The sequence below is a fragment of the Ursus americanus genome, chromosome 3, assembly GCF_024610735.1.
Source record: "Ursus americanus isolate L20-20 chromosome 3, mUrsAme1.1.p, whole genome shotgun sequence".
NCBI lineage: Eukaryota > Metazoa > Chordata > Mammalia > Carnivora > Ursidae > Ursus > Ursus americanus.
Genome location: NC_142129.1, coordinates 31,806,924 through 31,826,398, shown reverse-complemented (window position 1 = coordinate 31,826,398; position 19,475 = coordinate 31,806,924). Strand labels below are relative to the sequence as shown.

General features: G+C 35.3%; 1 protein-coding gene across 1 annotated transcript in view; it reads left to right on the top strand.

The window, feature by feature from the left end:
- CFTR (CF transmembrane conductance regulator) overlaps positions 1–19,475 on the top strand; it is a 162,591-nt gene that overhangs the window by 78,173 nt on the left and 64,943 nt on the right. Inside the window, exons 12-15 of the mRNA XM_087860871.1 lie at positions 9,449–9,543; positions 12,125–12,211; positions 14,189–14,915; positions 16,831–16,959. Coding sequence (XP_087716997.1) covers positions 9,449–9,543; positions 12,125–12,211; positions 14,189–14,915; positions 16,831–16,959 — 1,038 coding nt within the window. The remainder of the gene's footprint in view (positions 1–9,448; positions 9,544–12,124; positions 12,212–14,188; positions 14,916–16,830; positions 16,960–19,475) is intronic.

The window sequence follows — 19,475 nt, the reverse complement described above, 5'->3', positions numbered from 1 at the left end:
TCTAAAGTTCATGTTCCCTCAATCCAAGCTTCACACCCTCCTCCCTTACCACAAGCAGCTATATTGTTAAGGTTGTTTTAAACAGTGATAAGGTAGCCATAAAACAAGGTCTATGATACTTTCCTATCTACAAGTCACAGGAAGCTCAAATGAACTCAGCAAATATTGCAAAATTGCAAGAACCATTAAATGTAACACTCCGCCCTTTACTTAAAGTTCTCCCTCTGTTAAATATAATGACACCCTATATCATTCCTCTGTTACGTGTTCAAGTCAGTTAGTGAGCTTTGTATTAGCAGTTCCTCTTTAACAACTTCTGGTTTGTCTGGCTCAGTTGAATAATATTAGGGTGGTGTTTAGGTGCATTTTTAAAAAGTAAAATGATAAACATTTATGCGAGAAGCGCATACATCACATTGAGTATATTATACATTTCTTGACAATAAATTAATCTTTATGGCATACTTATTATGGCATTACTTTGACCTTCTCTCTTGCTCTTTATCTAGGTATTTTCAAGTGTTTTACAATCTCAAACAGACCTAATATAGTATATGCACAGAATCCTTTGAAGTTGGCATTTGCCTTTCCAACCAGCATGTTGTAAAGGAAGTTAGCTCAAAGAGTAAGGGTGTGTTTGAGCAGGTATAATAACCACAAGATGCAAATTCCTGAGCTCTTCTCTAATTCATCTGAGTAAGAATAGATACAACATTTTGAACACGTTCCCCAGGCGATTTGAAATAATTGGTCCATATACTTCACTTTGAGAACCAATGATCCACATATTTGATTTTATCTGTAGAAAAACTGTGCTGAGGAAATTATTAAAAAATGAAATGCTGGTGTATGTATCAGGGCTTCAGGAAAAGGTTCTTCAGGGTCTCCTTCAACAAGAAAATTTAGTCCACTGTTTAAAAGTCTATATTTGATTTATGTTAAGCCTTAGGTTTTTTACTTAAAAATCTTAGTAGTCCATTTTTACTTAAGAAGTCACATCATGTCCAGCATCTTAATGGCACTGAATGATTTCCTCCAGCAATTTTTATGGATAGCTCCAGAGGAGCTCAAGTCACGTGCTTGTGAAGAGAAACAGCATTTGTCTCCATGCATGAATCTTCTCTGAGCAACACATGCCCTTATGGTGCTTGCCAAACTCACGACAGTACCAAGTGGTACAATTTTTTTTTTCGTTTATAATTTTCACATAAAAGAAAATCTGCCGTGAAGACTGAAAACCAACACCCTTAAGATAAATACATTGTCAGATTTGAGTGCCCTTAGTAATCAGCAAAGATAAGTGTTTAACAATGTACACAAAATAGTGTTTTATGTTTAACCAAATAGAAGAAGCCAAACACTAACAAAGAAATCTACAAATGAACAATAAACTAGGCAATCAGAGCAAGGACTCACATTAGCAGCAGGATATTGGTATTACTAATTTATTTGATCTTAAAATAATGAGCTTATTCACAATTCTATTCAATCTATCCTTACTATTTTGTTTCCTTTCAATCTCAGCTCTTTCCTATGAATTACACTCTTTGAGAAACTTATTAAATTATCCACATTTATACATTTTTCTTCATAAGTGGCTTCCATCCAGAAAAGGAGGCCAAATATTCTGGCTTAGAACCTCAAATCTTTTCAGATGTGGGAATCTTTTATTTTCATGCTTTTTGAAAGATAGTCTGTATCATTAGTATCCATTCTGGATAGGAAACAATTATATGACAACATCCCTGTTTTCTACCTGCCTTGTTAGGGGCCTAGACAAATTCTAAGTAGAATTTTTAGCAAAATCTTTCCACCATTGTTTTTCCATGAATCCCCAACCTTTAGGCAGTCACTATGATGAATGTGATATGTACTTTTTTGATCCATTTAATTGAATTTACACCTATGTATACATTTGCTTATCAATAAACAATATTTAACAGTTTTGTTCGGGTGGCTTTGGAATTTATGTAAGTGGTAGACTTCCCACACATCATTCTTCAACTTGATTTCTTTGCTCCTATGACCTTTTTGAGGTCTAGCCATGCTACTTATATGTGGAAATTTATTTCATTCTTATACTCCTGTGTCACATTTTATTTACTCATTCTGTTATTGATGAACATTTAGATTGTTCCGAGATTTTACACAATACTGCAATGAAAATCTTTGAATATTTCTTTTCGCACACCTGCAAGAATTTCTCTGGAGTAGATATCTAGCAATTGAACTGTGGTGTTTTGGGGTACGTAGGCACATTTCAGATTTTACTAGAGACTGCCAAGTTATACTTTAAAGTAGTTGCACCAATTTAGACTACCATCAGTCATTTCTGAGTGTCCCCATTGATAGACATCTTTGAAACCACTTGTTATTGATACTTTAATTTTTGCCATTCTAATTTGTAATAAACTCTATCTCTCTTTTTTGTTGTTGTTGTTCTAATTTGTAGTTCCCTGATTACTGATGAGATTATACATATTTTCATGTTGGTTTGCCATTCTGATTTCATATCCTTTGCCAATTTGGGGGGGGTCAGAGATTGTGGTGGTTATGAGATATGCCTTATGGACCACTGTTGTAGGAAGCAGAACTGAACAACGGCCCCAGATGCTATACATGAAATCCTTCACTCATGGAGGTTTTGTTGAGACTTCTTCCACAGGCAGCTTTCTGTGGATCATTGAGTGTGGCAGGATACTAAATTAGCAGATTTGTGTTTAGAGGATGTGGGACTTACTTATTAACTGATTTTGGTTCAGAGACTCCCAGATGGCTTTCCAACAGTTGGTTAGATTTAGACAGTGGTCTAGTCCTTCCACCCAACCTTCTGTCCTTCTCTCCTTCACTTGGAGGTTGGACTTGCATTAGGTCTGACATATCTCCCAGCCTTCCCTGCCCCCTTCCCTGTTTCCTTATACACCAGTATTTCCCCTAATAAAATCATGAAATGTTTAATTCTGTCTTAGCTTAAGAGAAGAGATCTTCAAAATTACTTGGAGGGGATGTAAACTAATAGGAAATTAAATATGTCTTAAGTGTTAGACAAGATTTTTTTTATCTTCTGGCAATGCTTTCCTCAACAGTATTTTAATGGTGTGTAAAATACCATTTTCTTTTTTTTTAAGTATAGTAATATCGAATCAGAGGTTATCACAGCTGCTATCCAAAACTAAAAACCTAAAAAAATTTCTTCACCCAGAGAAACTGGATGATTTACTAGCAAGTGATCAAAATGCATTTCAAAGCACAAAAGGACTCGAATAGACATTTACCATTGTAAAGATGGTTTACTTCCAAAGACACTATCATTAGATGATTTTATGATTGAATTATATCTCACCCTTAAGTAACATATACTTCCTATATTATTTAAACTATACCAAACCAGAGAAAAAGATGGAAAGCTCTTCAAATAATTTTTTTTCTTTTTTTAAAAAATTGAAGTGTAGTAGACATACAATATTGTATTAGTTTCAGGTATAAAACATATTGATTCAACATTTATATATATTATGAAGCAATCACCATGATAAATCTAGCTACCATCTGTTACCACACAAAGTTGTTATGTATTATCAACTTCGTTCCCTATGCTGCACATTATATCCCTGTGTTTTAAAGTTTATATCTTTCAATCCCCTTCCCTTATTTTGCCCATCCCCCTTTTCATCTCCTCTCTAGCAACCACCAGTTTGTTCTCTATGAATCTGTTTCTGTTTGTTCGTTCATTTGACTTTTTTCTTTTTTTTTTTTTAGATTCCACATATAAATGATATCATAATGTGCTTGCCTTTCTCTGTCTGACTTATTTCACTTTTTGTATTCCTGCCAACAGTATACGAGGGTTCCCTTTTCTCCCATTTTTCTAGGACCAGAATGGTCTTTGTACCAAAATCTGAAAAATAATATAAAAACAAAACTATAGCTAATCATACTAATGATATAGATATTCAAATAAAATGTTATCAGGTAAAACATTAATAAATAGATTCCTGCATGATGTAAGAAATGATAAAATATGACAAGCAAGATTTATGATTGGAATGCAAGAGTGCTTCAATATAAAGAAATCTGTAAATATAGTATAATTTGTTATATTGATAAGGAGGAAAATTATATAGCAGTGTCAGTAGATGCTAAAAGTGTACATAAAATTCAGCAGTCATTTGTAATAAAAATTTAAAGTAAAACTAGAAGTAGAAGGAAACTTCATAAATACAGTAACTTATTTTAACCCAACATCCCAAAGTAGACATGATTTTAAATGGTGAAAGATTAATGCCACTTGTCTTAAAATAGGGACAATCTTAAATGCTTGTGAAAAGATTGTTCATACAAAAAAACAAACAAAACCAAACAAACCCAAAGAGGTTCTAGCAAAGAGCAAACAAACAGAAAACAAAAGTCTGTTAGAATTAATAAGGGAGTTCACTAAGATGGTTGGATAGTAGACAAACATACAAAAGTAACTAGCTTTTCTTTATGCTAGCAACAGTCACCAAGAAGTAAAAATGGAGGGGCGCCTGGGTAGCGTACGTTAAGCGTCTGCCTTCGGCTCAGGGTGTGATCCCAGTGTTCTGGGATCGAGCCCTGCATCAGGCTCCTCCGCTGGAAGCCTGCTTCTTCCTCTCCCACTCCCCCTGCTTGTGTTCCCTCTCTTGCTGGCTGTCCCTCTGTCAAATAAATAAATAAAATCTTAAAAAAAAAAAAGTAAAAATGGAAAGCTATTCAATTCACAATAGTAGGAAACAATAAAATACTGAGGGGTAGTGGTGGGAATGTAAATTGGTGCAGCCACTGTGGGGAACAGTGTGGAGGTTCCTCAAAAAAATTAAAGTTGTACTCCCATATGACCTAGCAATTGCACTTCTGAGTATTTAACCAAAAGAAGCAAAGTCACTATCCTGAAAGATATCTGTACCCCCATGTCCGTTCCAGCATTATTTAGAATAGCCAACACATGGAAACAATGTAAGTGTCCATCGACAGATGAATGGATGAAGAAGATATTTTATCTGTCTGCCTTTCTGTCTGTCTATCTCTACCTACGTACCTACCTGTACATACATATAATGGAATATTATCCAACCATAAAAATACGTAAATCTTTCTATTTGTGACACATGAATGGATCTAGAAGATATTATGCTAAGTGAAATAAATCAGACAGGAAAAGACAGATACCGTATGATCTCACTTACATGTTGAATCTTAAAAAACCTGGACTCACAGACACAGCAAACAGATTGGCAGTTGCCTGAAACAGGGGCAGAAGGGGGGGTGAGAGGACGAAATGGGTGAAGGTGGTCAAAAAGTACAGACTTCCAGTTTTAAGGTAAATAAGTCCTGGGGATATAGTGTACAGCAAGGTGACCATAGTTAACAAATACTGTAGTGTGTTTGTAAGATTACTAAGAGAGCAAATCTTTTAAGTTCTTTTCACAAGAAAAATAAATTTTTAACTGTGTTTGGTGATAGATGTTAACTAAACTTATTGTGTGAATCATTTTGCAATATATACATCTATCAAATTATGTTGTACACGTGAAACTAATACAGTGTTATATGTCAATTATATCTCAATTAAAAAATATAAGGGATATTATAATATTATATTATAATATATTATAATATTATATTATAATATAATATTATAATATAATATTATATATTATATTATATTATAATATAAGTGTCCGACTTTGGTATGATCTCAGGGTTGTGAGATTGAGCCCTGTGTCTGGCTCCATGCTGGGTGTGGAGCCTGATTAAGATTCCCTCTCTTTCCCTCTCCCTTGGCCCCTCCTCTCTATGCACATGTGTGCATGTGCTCTCTCTTGCTCTCTTTCTCTCTCAAAAAATATAATAAATAAATAAATAAATAAATAAATAAATAAATAAATAAATAAATAAATAAGGGGTAAATCTAACAGGAAATTTATAGGACATATATGAAGAATATTGTAAACTCTCACTGAAGGATCTAAAACAAGACCTGCCTTGGTTTGAATCCTGGCTCTAAACTAGTCGTGCCATTTTGGAATGATATTTATTTTTTCTAACTTTCAATTTCTTCATATTTAAAATCAGGATGAGGCCAGGATGAATATTTAAAAAGTTAATACATGTAAAGTACTTAAAATGGTATGTGACACATAGAAAGCCCTTAGTATACATTAGCTATTATTACTATTATTTTTGTTGTTGCTGATATTGTTATTATATAGAAGACTAAATGAACAAAAAGAGCCAAAGATTTATGAATAAGAATTGGACTTTGTCAGATAGTAAATGATACTTAATGCCATTAAAAGACCAAAGCCAAAAAACCCAGCATAGTATTACTATAGGAATAGGAAATGAATGAGAGGAACCAGAGAGCCCAGAAATAGACCTTAGAAAATATGAGAATTTTATACATAGTAGATGTTGTATAAATTCAGAGGAAAATTATTTAATGAATCGTGTCAGCTGTCCAGCTAAGAGGAAAGAAGGTTAGATTCTTACACCATTGTACAAACAAAAATTGTACCTTGAATATTTTTTTAATTTTATGAGAATAATAAGACATTTTAAGAGAAAATTTAGGATATTACATGAACAACCTGAAAGTGGAGTAGTACTTTTTAACCAATATAGGAATTCTGGATAGATATATTGACTTCATGAAAATGAAAATTTTGCATGTCACATGGTATAAACATAGTAAAAACAAAGAGCAGGAAAAAATTGTTAAAATCTATAGCATACAAAGACGAATGAAAGAAATTTGGCTGGAACAGCCTCTTATTTATTGTCTTAAAACTAATGTAATAAAATTGCATTTGTGCTCTTTGGACATTTAAATTCAGTAGGGAAAGTAGAAATGTTCATTCATGATCTTCTACTGTTTCTTATTTTCCCCTTCACTTTTCTTGTCTCTTTTATTCTGCCAATATCTTCTTGCTTTTTTTCTAAAGATATCTACTCCTGACACTATTCCTTTCCCATTTTCTTTCTCTATTCCGTCTGCTTTTCTTCATTTTTTTTTCTTATATGCATCCCTTTCTTTTTTACTTCATATTTGGTTACCCACCCTTCCTTCATTTTCTCTCTCTTCCTTCATTCCACAAATCTTTATTAAATGTTCATACTAGGCTAGGATTTTGTATCCTCTAAATTCATAATCTATTCCCTAAGTGTAACTATGTCATAATCATACTATCAGCATAACTACCACTTTTTCTAAATTTTAATAATATTAAAAGCTTTTAACTGATTTAACTAGTATGGTGTTGAATTCAAATCTAGGGAAATGAAAACTCCAATAATTCCAGCAGCCTCTGGCTTTTTAATAGTGTGTTAGAAAATTTGCCTCCTTTATAAAAGCCTGCACTCAATACATTCACATAAGGCAAACTGTTCTTGATTTTTTTCACTCTAAAAGATTTATTTTTTAAAAGAGAATGGGATTGGGGGAAGTAAATGTGGTGCAGGAGAAAAGTACACATTTGAGCTTTCTTATTAATTGTTCCAAACCAAGTACAGAGAATATGCTTCATTGAACAGCTCAGTAAAAACCTCCAGGTGTTCCTGGAGGTGCTTTTCAGTGAACCTAAGGATTTTAGACTCTGGAGAGTGGAATTCAGCTGTAGTCCTTGTATTTGGATAGAATCCTAGATGTGTTGTTTGGCTCATGAGTTGAAAAAAATCATTTAGTTCAGTAGAAGGAAATGAAGCTGTTGGTTTAATACGTCTCAGCCACCAAGGTCTTCCTCACCTGCAGGGCTGCTGGCTGTCAGTGACGTCTCTATGTGATGGTTCTCCAATGCCTGAATGGCCAACTCTGCTGAGTTCTACTGCATCTCCTCCAACATGTCAGCATATTTTATCTCAGGCCTTTGGTCCCCTTATGTCAGGAGTATTGACATTAGCAGTGCATTGGGGCCAGTGGCTAGTGTGAGTCTATCCTCCAGGAGCTGCCAAGTAGTTTTTATTATAAATGAATATTTGTTCATTTACCTGCTTTGTGAGTTTAGAGTTTTGTATAGGAAGTTCTATTTAACTTTTATAAGGTGGACAACAGAAACCAATGACTAACAGAAGTAACCATTTTGACAATTTAAATATTGATAATGGTGGTGGTAGGTCAAGGAGAGATCGTGGATTGCTTCTGGATTGTGAAAGAAAAAGGAGAAATAGTATGGAAATGTTTTTTTTAGTAGAGGGAGAGAGAAGAAGGTGGTAACATAAGAGAGGAGCAGATGTTTGGGGATGAGAAGAGCACAGGGAGAGCAACCTTTTTGAACTAAAGGGAGGGTGCTACCTGTCTAACTCATTCTTCTCTGTCTCAGGCGAACCTCATCTCTTCCAGAAAGCCTTCTAGTGTTTTCTGTCTATTATAGGATACTTCTGTTGTCTGTGCAATTAATTTGCCAATTAATTGTGTACTGTTTTGTAACTTATCTTAAAAGAATTAAGTCATTGGGATGTTATTTAGCATCCCCCGGAACTATGGCTTATCTTCCAGATTAGACTTAACAGTGACCAGGAGTCAGACTATGGACTATGAGAAACAAACTGAGGGCCTCAGAGGGGAGGGGGGTCGGGGAATGGGATAGACCGGTGATGGGTAGTAAGGAGGGCACGTATTGCATGGTGCACTGGGTGTTATACGCAACTAATGAATTATCGAACTTTACATCGGAAACCGGGGATGTACTGTATGGTGACTAACATAATATAATAAAAAATCATTAAAAAAAAAAGGACTATTTCTTATTAATTCTAATCTTGTTTTACAATGCCTGGCATGGGTGTTGCACAGAGAAGTTCACTAACTGGGAGTAAGGATGTTATGACGCATGTGGACGGTGGTGACAGGAGAGGCAGAGTAGATGACAGAGGACTTATTAGGATTGAGGTGCTGAGGAGGGATGGGGAAGAAGACTGTGGTAGGCGGGTGAGAGAAGTTTGGAAAGGAATTGCCTGTATCCTTGGTCACCCACTCAATATGCTTAGGTACTGTAGGTGATGTGAATAGTATTCTTTTAGTTTTTCTTGTTAGGAGGTTTATTCATGTTTGGAGATTTCCTTTTAAGAGAGTGAGTTTAATTGGAAGGTAATGGCATTTTAGCACAAACTTGAGTTGGTGTAATGAACCTGTGGATGATACAAACATGTTTACATACCCATACAGGTACATTTAGTTTACCTTTTGATTTTTCCAATTCTTATTTCACGGTCATGAAGGACATTCTAAAAATTAAAGAAAAATTTATTTCTAAAATTTCAGCCATGTTCGGCCCAACTGAAGTGGATTTGAAATAATTGAGGTGTGGTGTTTTAAATTTTGGCTGTGTTTAGAGCAACAGTCTGATATATGAATACATTTGAAGGAAAATGTACCTTTCAAGTTCAGAAACATACTAACAAGTCCTCTCTAACTTCCTGTTTTTGATAATAGGACATTTCCAAGTTTGCAGAGAAGGACAATATTGTTCTTGGAGAAGGCGGAATCACACTGAGTGGAGGGCAGCGAGCAAGAATTTCCTTAGCAAGGTGAATATCCGATTATTGGTTCAGTGAGCATTTGTTGTAAATATCATGCATGTAAAAATCATAGATATTTCTCTATTTTTTTATATTCTGTTTCTGAAATTGAAAAACGCCTGGGGTTTTATGATTAGCAGGTTAAGAATCATCCTTAAGAACTGTAGATAATGATTTAGTATTCATCTTTGATAAAGGTGATGGATTTTTCAAATTGCATGCTCTTATTTTAGTATCTGTATATTTGTTTGGCTAATGGTGTTAAGATTTAGTGCAAGTAGAAAATTCCGGGATTCTGCATAACACAAGGAAAAAAGTGTTTTTGTTAAATCTATCACAGGGCCCCTCACTTACCCCCACTCATCTGCTTTAAGCTTCTGTTTCTACTTCTTGGTTTACGTAAACATACATTTTCAAATTTTCAACGTAATTAGTAATTGTCATAACAAAAACTGTAACGCAAATGATGTCACTTGGCTTCAAGTCTGTAATCTTTAAGGAAAAATAAATAGGACAAGCACATCTAACATTGTGGGGGACAGTGAAGTCCTTGGTAGAGACATTCTTTGTCTAAGCATTTTGAGCTGTCAAAGATAAGTACGTAAAGTTAATTTGTGTCAAGAAGAAAACTTTGTGGTTAAACTGTAACTTTCAGTTTAAAAAACTATTGGTAATATGAGAAGTCAAATGTTCCAACAGTTTTATTTGAATAGAATTCTTCTCACTGTGTTGCAAAGGTTGTTAACAAGAAATCACATTGACTTATTGATATGTTGGCTCCTTTCTTTTAGTTTACTGTGGCTGGAACAGTAAACTAACTTACTGAGCACCTGCAATTGCTTGGTATTATTCTAGGTGGACTGTGTGGGTGTGTGTGTATGTGTGCGCATAATTTTACTTAATCTTCATATTCCCCTGCAAAGAAAGAATTGTTCTCCCCACTCTGTGGAAGAGATCGTCAGATAATTGAGGCTGTTAGAGCTTCACTTGTCAAAAACTATACCAGGAAATCGTAGAGTCACCGTTTGAGCCAGGTCCTCTTGACTCTTGACATTAAGCCATGACTTGATTTTGGGATTACTTGTGAAGTCATAAATGGCTAGTTATGGATAATTCACAAACAAGATAATGGCTTCAAATAGTTAGAGATTGATTAATCTATGAGCCATAGTAAGATTTATCTTAAGCATTCCATTTCAAATTTAAGGTATGCTCTGTGGCTGTTAGGCATTTATCACAGAATTGAGTTTGTATTTATAAAAGTCTGAAATTTGGTTTTATTATAAGGTGCACACAATTTGAGGTACTACTTAAAGTAATTATTTATTCTTATTCTGATCAGAATGTGTCATACCGTTGTCCAGTTTTGTATGGCGAAAGTATTATTTCCGTTTCTTGAGAAACTGTGGTCATAGATGTGAAGGAGAGAGAGAGAAGTAAGAACTGAGTAGTGGGAAGGAAAGACCTTGAGGGTCCATTTTGATAGGGGTCTTTTATCTAGCTATTGCATGTTATTGCATGTTTTTTAAAATTACTTCTCTTGGGGCGCCTGGGTGGCACAGCAGTTAAGTGTCTGCCTTCGGCTCAGGGCGTGATCCTGGCGTTATGGGATCGAGCCCCACATCAGGCTCCTCTGCTGTGAGCCTGCTTCTTCCTCTCCCACTCCTCCTGCTTGTGTTCCCTCTCTCGCTGGCTGTCTCTATCTCTGTCAAATAAATAAATAAAATCTTAAAAAAATAAAATAAAATAAAATTACTTCTCTTAGTTAAAAACTGATAGAATACAATTGTTACAGAAAGTACCAAGAATTATACATAAACACTGAATCCTATGTGTGGGACAGGGGTAGTGGTAGTGTCACTAACAACCACACCTGAAAAATTTAAATGTTATGAAGATTTAATCTTATTCCATTAATATGGGACTATTCCTCATCTTATTACTGTGCTAAGATCAATTTGATGAAGATTTTACTTCCTCATAAAACATTTTTTTAACTTAAAAAGTAAAACTGATATGGGTGTACATTTTTGTTATGAATTATTGATCCTTCACTTGTTTGGAATTCTTGTAAATATGGTACAGAGACTGAAACTCTGTGGAATAAAAAAGTAGTATTACAGCCACAACAATTTGTTGGTAGCGGTCAACACCAAAGAACATTAAAACGTTTTTCTTATGTAGTGTTGCTATTTAGTTGTGGTCTCTGACATTTTACAGCATTGAAAAAGTCTGTTCTCTTCTTTGCTTTCCCACCAACATGCAAGATCTTTGAGGGCAGGGACTATGTAATTTTTACCATTGTATTCTCAGCACATAGCATGGTGCTTGGCTCTAAACAGATACTATTATTAAAAATTTTCCTTTTTTCAAGGTAGTATTTTAAATTGTGTGGTGTGGTGTGATTCCGTTTGATTTCTTCTAGTTTATGCCACTTACTTTTAACAAAGCCACTTCAGTCGTTCTTGGGATATTATGAAAACCACAAAAGTCATTTATGACTTACATTTTTGATTCTCATTTAGAATTATTTACACTAAATGACAGGAAATATTTTAAAAATCTAATTTAATGTCCATTTTCTTTTTAGAGCAGTATATAAAGATGCTGATTTATACCTATTAGACTCTCCTTTTGGATATCTGGATGTTTTAACAGAAAAAGAAATATTTGAAAGGTATGTTCTTTGAATAATTTATAATGCTCATGCTAAAAGACAAGAAAGAACAACTATACCATCAGAAACTGCAGTTTACCCTTGAGAATTATTGCCACCATTGTGACTCACTGTGGCAGAAAGAGACGTAGCACTCACTCAAATCTGATCGTCCCTTCACAGTCAAAATTCAAGATCACTTTGTTAAAACCTTTTCTGACCACCTCATGGTAAACCAATTTCTTCCATTGCTATTGTTAAAACAGTCACTATCTGTGTAGTTTTTTCAGTATTCTTACCTTGTGGCATATATTATTCAAATTGGTTATTGTACTTAACGTTTTTACTTTTCTGTGTTAGTATTTTATTCCATCTTCTCCTTAGATAGGATATTTCTTAAGAAACTAAACAAGCTGAATTTTTTTTTTAAAGATTTTATTTGTTTATTTGAGAGGTGGGGGCGGGAACAAGCCAGAGGAGAGACAGAGGGAGAGGGAGAAGCAGACTCCCCACGGAGCAGGGAGCCCAATGCTGGGCTCCATCCCAGAAATAATCTGAGCCGAAGGCTGACGCTTTACCGACTGAGCCACCCAGGCGTTCCACAAGCTGACTGTTTTAGTGCAGTCGACTGCTCAGACTATTCATCTACCTTGATATCTCCTACAGAACTTCCTTCTTAGTCACACAAAACTAGGGATTACATTTTGTGTGAGCTCCCACTAGGGCTCAATGTATATAAAATTCCTAAGAGGAGCATTTTTTTATATGACTTGATTTCAATTTCAAAATGATTTCATGAACTATAAAGTAGTTTATTGGGAGAATTATTATAATACTCTTCTAAAATAAAGATTTTAAGCAATAAGAATGTAGAGGTGTGTGTGTGTATAAAATGGTTGCATTCCCCCTAGAAGCATCTTTCCTAGAATTTAAATGTAGTACCTAAGATTTTTACAATCCTGAGTGTGATAAGTAACTTCACTAATATAAACTTTGTAAGCTATAGTAGTATGTTAAAGTATAATCTAGAATGATGCCTTTCTCCCTTCCTTCCTTCCCTTTCTTTCTTTCTCTCTTTCTTTCTTCTTTCTTTTTCTTTCTTTCTTCCTAACATTTTATTTATTTGAAACACAGAGCTAGAACAAGGGTGTGGGGGCGGGGCAGAAGGAGAGGGAGACACCTCACTGAGCAGGGAGCAGAGGGGCAGAGGGAAAGGCAGACTCCTCACTGAGCAGGGAGCCTAACACAGGGCTAGATTCCAGGACCCCGAGATCATGACCTGATCCGAAGGCAAATGCTTAACTGACTGAGCCACCCAGGTGGCCCTAGAATGATGCCTCTTTCTATACAATATATAATGTCTTTATGTCTAAAAGAAATTGGTCTCCTTAGGTGGTTCTAGTCAGGATTTACTTTTAAACTAAAAGAAAATTTTATTAGAGGAGCATCAAATTTATTATTTAATTCTCAGGGTTATTTTTTTTTTTTAACAAATCAGATTAGTTTTAATATAAGCTCTTGAGAACTAAATTCATGGCCAACTTAAAATGTGAAAGGAAATTAATAGAAAATGTAAAGAAGGAGAAAGCTCTGACATTTTAGAGGACACAGAAGTATAGCCCTCCCACCCCCAGGGATCTTTAAAGTTTATCTAATAATTCTTTCATTGTCTAGATGAACCAAGGCCCAGAGGGTAACCAATTTGCTCAATCCAACATTTATTTAGTATCAGATATTTAATTTTGCTCTAGATCTGTTAACACTCAACTTTATGATATAGCATACTCTAATCAGTAATATATTTCATTCTATAATAATTCAAGAGGCATCAAATTAATTGCTATTATTTACTTTAGAATTATTTTAAGAATAATAATGACATTGCATGATAGACGTTTTACATAAGAATGCATTAATAAAAAGATAAATGCAATACATTGTTGTAATAAAGTGTTTATATAATTGATATCTTATTTATATCTTTTTATATTCTTAAAGCTGTGTCTGTAAATTGATGGCTAACAAAACTAGGATTTTGGTCACTTCTAAAATGGAACATTTAAAGAAAGCTGACAAAATATTAATTTTACATGAAGGTAGCTGCTATTTTTATGGGACATTTTCTGAATTACAAAGTCTACGGCCCGACTTCAGCTCAAAGCTCATGGGATATGATTCTTTTGACCAGTTTAGTGCAGAAAGAAGAAATTCAATCATAACTGAGACTTTACGGCGTTTCTCATTAGAAGGAGATGCGGCTGTTTCCTGGAATGAAACAAAAAAGCAATCTTTTAAACAGACTGGAGAGTTTGGTGAAAAAAGGAAGAACTCTATTCTTAATCCAATCAACTCTATCAGAAAATTTTCAATTGTACAGAAGACTCCATTACAAATGAATGGCATTGAAGAAGATTTCAATGAACCTGTAGAGAGAAGGCTGTCCTTAGTTGCGGGTAGTGAGCAAGGAGAGGCCATCCTGCCTATAAGCAACATGATCAACAGTGGCCCCACGTTTCAGAGACAACGAAGGCAGTCTGTTCTGAATCTGATGACGTGCTCCCCAGGGAGCCAGGGTCAAAGTATTCACCGAAGGACAGCTGCATCGACACGAAAAATGTCTCTGGCCCCGCAGGCAAACTTAACTGAAATGGATATATATTCAAGACGGTTATCTCAAGATAGTGGCTTGGAAATAAGTGAAGAAATTAACGAAGAAGACTTAAAGGTATGTATAAATGGTCAGTGGTTTTGTATTTGTCACAGAGTGCAACCGAGTGAAATGCAGTATATAGTATGATATAGAATTTACGCAAATTGTGGGCTGAAGATGAGGATTATTTTAAGATTCAGAAAGTCCAGAATCCATAAATTATGTAAGCAACGTCAAAATGCACAAGAATAAACTATTTCCTTTGGTAATGGACATATATCTCTTCTGGTAAAATGGGAAGGGCCAGTGTTGGGTCCTTGAGTGAGCCAGTAACAATCATTATTATAAATTAGAAAAATGGTAAGTTATAAATCTGCTTTGTTACCACCTTAAAAACCTCTGTGGATAGAAGTGGAGTATAAGTAAATGTATAAACAAATAACAGCTTCAATTATTTAGAGGCCAAGAAGTATTTGGTATGGAGATAGCCTATGTAAGGTGTATAAGCAACTAGTCTCTCGACAGGACTAACTCATATTCTGGTTTATACATTGGTCTTATCTGAATTTGTGTGGGCTTCTTTTTATCTTTCAAGTTTGCTTTATAAGGCGGCGCTCTGGACAGGTTTCTCTTAGACAAGGTATATGAAACTCAATGTATACTAGTGCCAACCTTCAGATAGGAAGTCTTTTATATTAAGTTTTAAAGAATAAAATGCTTTTATTCTTAAATAGAGGCAACATAAAAGAGGACGGTTTTCATTTATTGTGTTTTGTTTTTTTGCTAGAAAAATTCCTCAAGTGCCTTGCATGCATTGGGCAGCGTTGTAATGAATTGACATGTTTAATAGCATAGATCATTTAAGAGTAGTATGAGCTTTGGCAAGGCACAAGTCATTTGACATCTTTGGACCCAAATTTTCTCCTCTGTAAAATGAGAGAACAGAACAGGTGATCTCTAAAATGCATACTTTCAGTATTTCTATAATTTTACAAAGGTTTCCTAAGGGATGGTTTATCTGTGTGGTTTTAATATCAATCTGAATGAATTTCTCAAACGGGAAATTTCTCTTTAACTGATAATAGTATTTACTGATCACCTCTAGTGCCAGGCAGCGTATATTTAGTCCCCACCACTACCCCAGTAGGTACGTATCCTTATCCGCATTTACAGATTAAAAAAACTAAAGTTTAGAGAAGTCTAGCTGCCTAAATTCAGGCAGCTCCTAGGAAGTCAGTGGTGGAGTTCAGATTTAAGTCCAGGTTTATTTACTTCCAAAAATCTTTACATCGAGTTAGCGTGCTTATATTCCAATTTCATAGAACCTCCTCTTTGAGTTTCTGGGGCTTCTTATATGAATTTTGTTGACTTCTAAGAAACAAAAGTGTGTATCCCCTTGGGAATATCTGGGCTTGCTCTTTTTCAAATTTTGGAAATGCTTCTACCAAAGGACAAATACAGACTTCCAGGGAAATATACTGAAGATTAGAATTAAATAAGTTAAGTCATATCGGGAAAGAGATAATCCCAGCTCCTGAGGAACATACAAACATCAGCTGGCCTTCATGTCTATTGGCAGACCTCTGTAGCCAGCGAAATTCCAAATGGTATATGTCCATGGACCCCTGAAGAAATAGGAAACTTCAGCTTGATGGTACTATTTATTTCATAAAAGGTGTGATGCTATTAAACATTAACATGGTAAAAATTGTCCAAAATCAATACAGTTGTATCATCATTAATTTACTTCCAGAATTGTTAAAAATTACAGAATTTCTCATTTTTTAAAAAGCTGTGTTGTTCTGGTGGACATTATACTGGCTATAGAGTGACATCACACATGCCATTCATGATGGTTTGTATTTGTTGAAACTCCTTTAGCTTCGAATACCAGTGTTCCTTTATGTCCGCACGTTCATTCAAAATAAAACCACAATGGTGGTGTGAAATTGTGTTGTCTCCTTGTTGTAACCATGATTCTTTTTATTAGGAGTGCTTTTTTGACGACGTTGAGAGCATACCACCGGTGACTACATGGAACACATACCTTCGATATGTTACTATCCACAAGAACTTAGTCTTTGTGCTAATTTGGTGCTTAGTTATTTTTCTGGCTGAGGTAAGAATTTTCTGTTGTAAAATATTACTGTGATTTAAAGTTACATTAAGAATAGTTTGCAAGACTATATACATATATATGCATATATAATGTGTCTATATGTACACATAGACATAAATATATGTACATATTTTTACATTATATAATGACATGTATAGTTTCATATAGTTTTTGTACTGCTATTTTACTATTTCATATAAAATATACTTAAATCATCTATTTGAAGAGCTTTTAGTAGAGAGGTTCAAAACCTCTAAGTAGAATGCCTTCATATGGATTGAAATTAAACAGTGAAAATTATCCCGTACTCAATTTTAAGTTCATTTGACTATAGATATTGCATTATGGAATATGCAAGTAATGAATCACCACCTTTAAATGACTGTGTCTTTGCAAATTGAAATAAATATGTATTAGTGGCTTGGTAACCGTTTAAGCAATCCTTTCAGATATCCACATCACCCGCTTGCTTGTAGAATTTGTCTGTCTTTGGTGCCACCATCTTGATCTCTTTGTCACACCCCTGCTGTCTGTCACATCACCAGGATAAAACAACAAGGGAGGGAAGTACAAACAGCATAGTAGGGCTGCAAGTGCAGTACGCAGCAATGTAAGAGGTTCTTGAAGCTGAATGGTGGATGAGGCTTCTCTCTCAATGAGGAGCAGCCACCGCAATGGCAAAAGAAGCCTGGCAGAGAATGTCTGTGGGTGAAGTGGCTTTGAGGCTGAATGGAGAGCACTTGCCCTCCAGATGTCTAATGGGGCCAACGAAAACTCAGCACCAGCCAAGGACTTGCCCTAAGGCAAGTTGGGATCAGTTTTGCTAAATCTTTTTGTTTATTTAGATAAGATAGAAATACAGATTTTTTTTTTCTGTGAAGTCTTCCCATTTTTTAAATGTAGGTAGTTGATTAAATAAAAACAAACAAATGAACGCTAGGTGGGTTCAACAAAATACACATGTGGATTGGATTCAGCCTGTGAATGACTAGTTACCCTAGATATTTATTCCAGGGGACACCACTGGATGCCCCTTAGTATACAAGCTAAATCTAATATGAAGGCCCATATTGCCTTCAGGGAAGAAATGTCCCAGGTGAAGAACTGCCTCTCCCGAGACGTGTAAATGTATATGTAACTGAAACCCAATCTTACAGCGGCTGGTGTTTTCCTACTGTTGGGTTGTTTCTAACCTCAGTGAAGAGGTCTACATAAAAATCATCACTTCTCCCTGACCAACTAAGATAGTGTTAAATATCTACAGGTATATACCAAAAAATTGTACATATTATTTCACTTATAAACCATCAGTTTCCATTTGATCCTTGAGTTCTGGTGATATTTCTTCTTTTGTAAATTAAGACACCAGATGGAGGTTTGCGGTGAGTTGCAATATAGTACAGGACCAACTGTGGCATCGCGCGGGCTTGGCCGTGACCTCAGTCTGTCTTGTTAACACTATGAAACTGAGCAAGGTAGTTAACCACTCTGAGCCTCAAGATCCTCACCTACAAAACAGAGATCGTAATAGTACTGACTTCCTAGGTCATTTTTGTGAGTTAAGACACAGTGTGGTTATAAAGCACTTAATGTAGGGCTTGGCACATAGTGAGCAAGTTAGTTGCTGTTCTCATTGATACCCTTAATGTCACACCATTATTATAAAGCTCAAGATAGGTTGAGGTGAGCAAGTCTGTAACAGATACAATGAAAGTTTCAATAATCCCTTTTATACTTTAATAAAAATATGGGGTTGGGTAATTTGACACTCTCTCATGAGTCATAAAAATTGCTTTGAAATGTATTTTAAATTTACCTCATTAATCCCTGCTAGTCATGCCTAATGACCAGCATTAATGTGAATGAAACCTATTCCTGTGCCACATTTAATCTCAAACCAGCCCTTCGTAACTGTTAATGATTTAAATCTCTGCACTGAGAGGTCACATTTCTTGATTGTCCTCAGTGTAGAGAGTTACATAAGAAAAAATGGTCCTATCTGAATATGGTGATGATTTATGTTCATTTACAGGATCTTTGTGCTATCCAGATCCATGAAGTTGAACTTATGCTCCTTTCAAAAGGGTGTATAATTAATTAACTGATTAGTGATTGAGAATTGAAGAATTGAAGAAGACAGTGGTCCTTTGTCTCTAAGTAAGAAACAAAATTACAAGGGAGGATGTAAATGATTAGTGGAGCCCTCCCAGTTATTTTTTGTTGTTGTTTTTGTTTATTATAATAATATATTTTTATTATGTTAGTCACCATACAGTACATCCCTGGTTTTTGGTGTAAAGTTCGATGATTCATTAGTTGCGTATAACACTCAGTGCACCATGCAATACGTGCCCTCCTTACTACCCATCACCGGTCTATCCCATTCCCCCACCCCCTCCCCTCTGAAGCCCTCAGTTTGTTTCTCAGAGTCCATAGTCTCTCATGCTTCATTCCCCCTTCTGATAACCCCCCCTTTCTTTATCCCTTTCTTCCCCTACCGATCTTCCTAGTTCTTA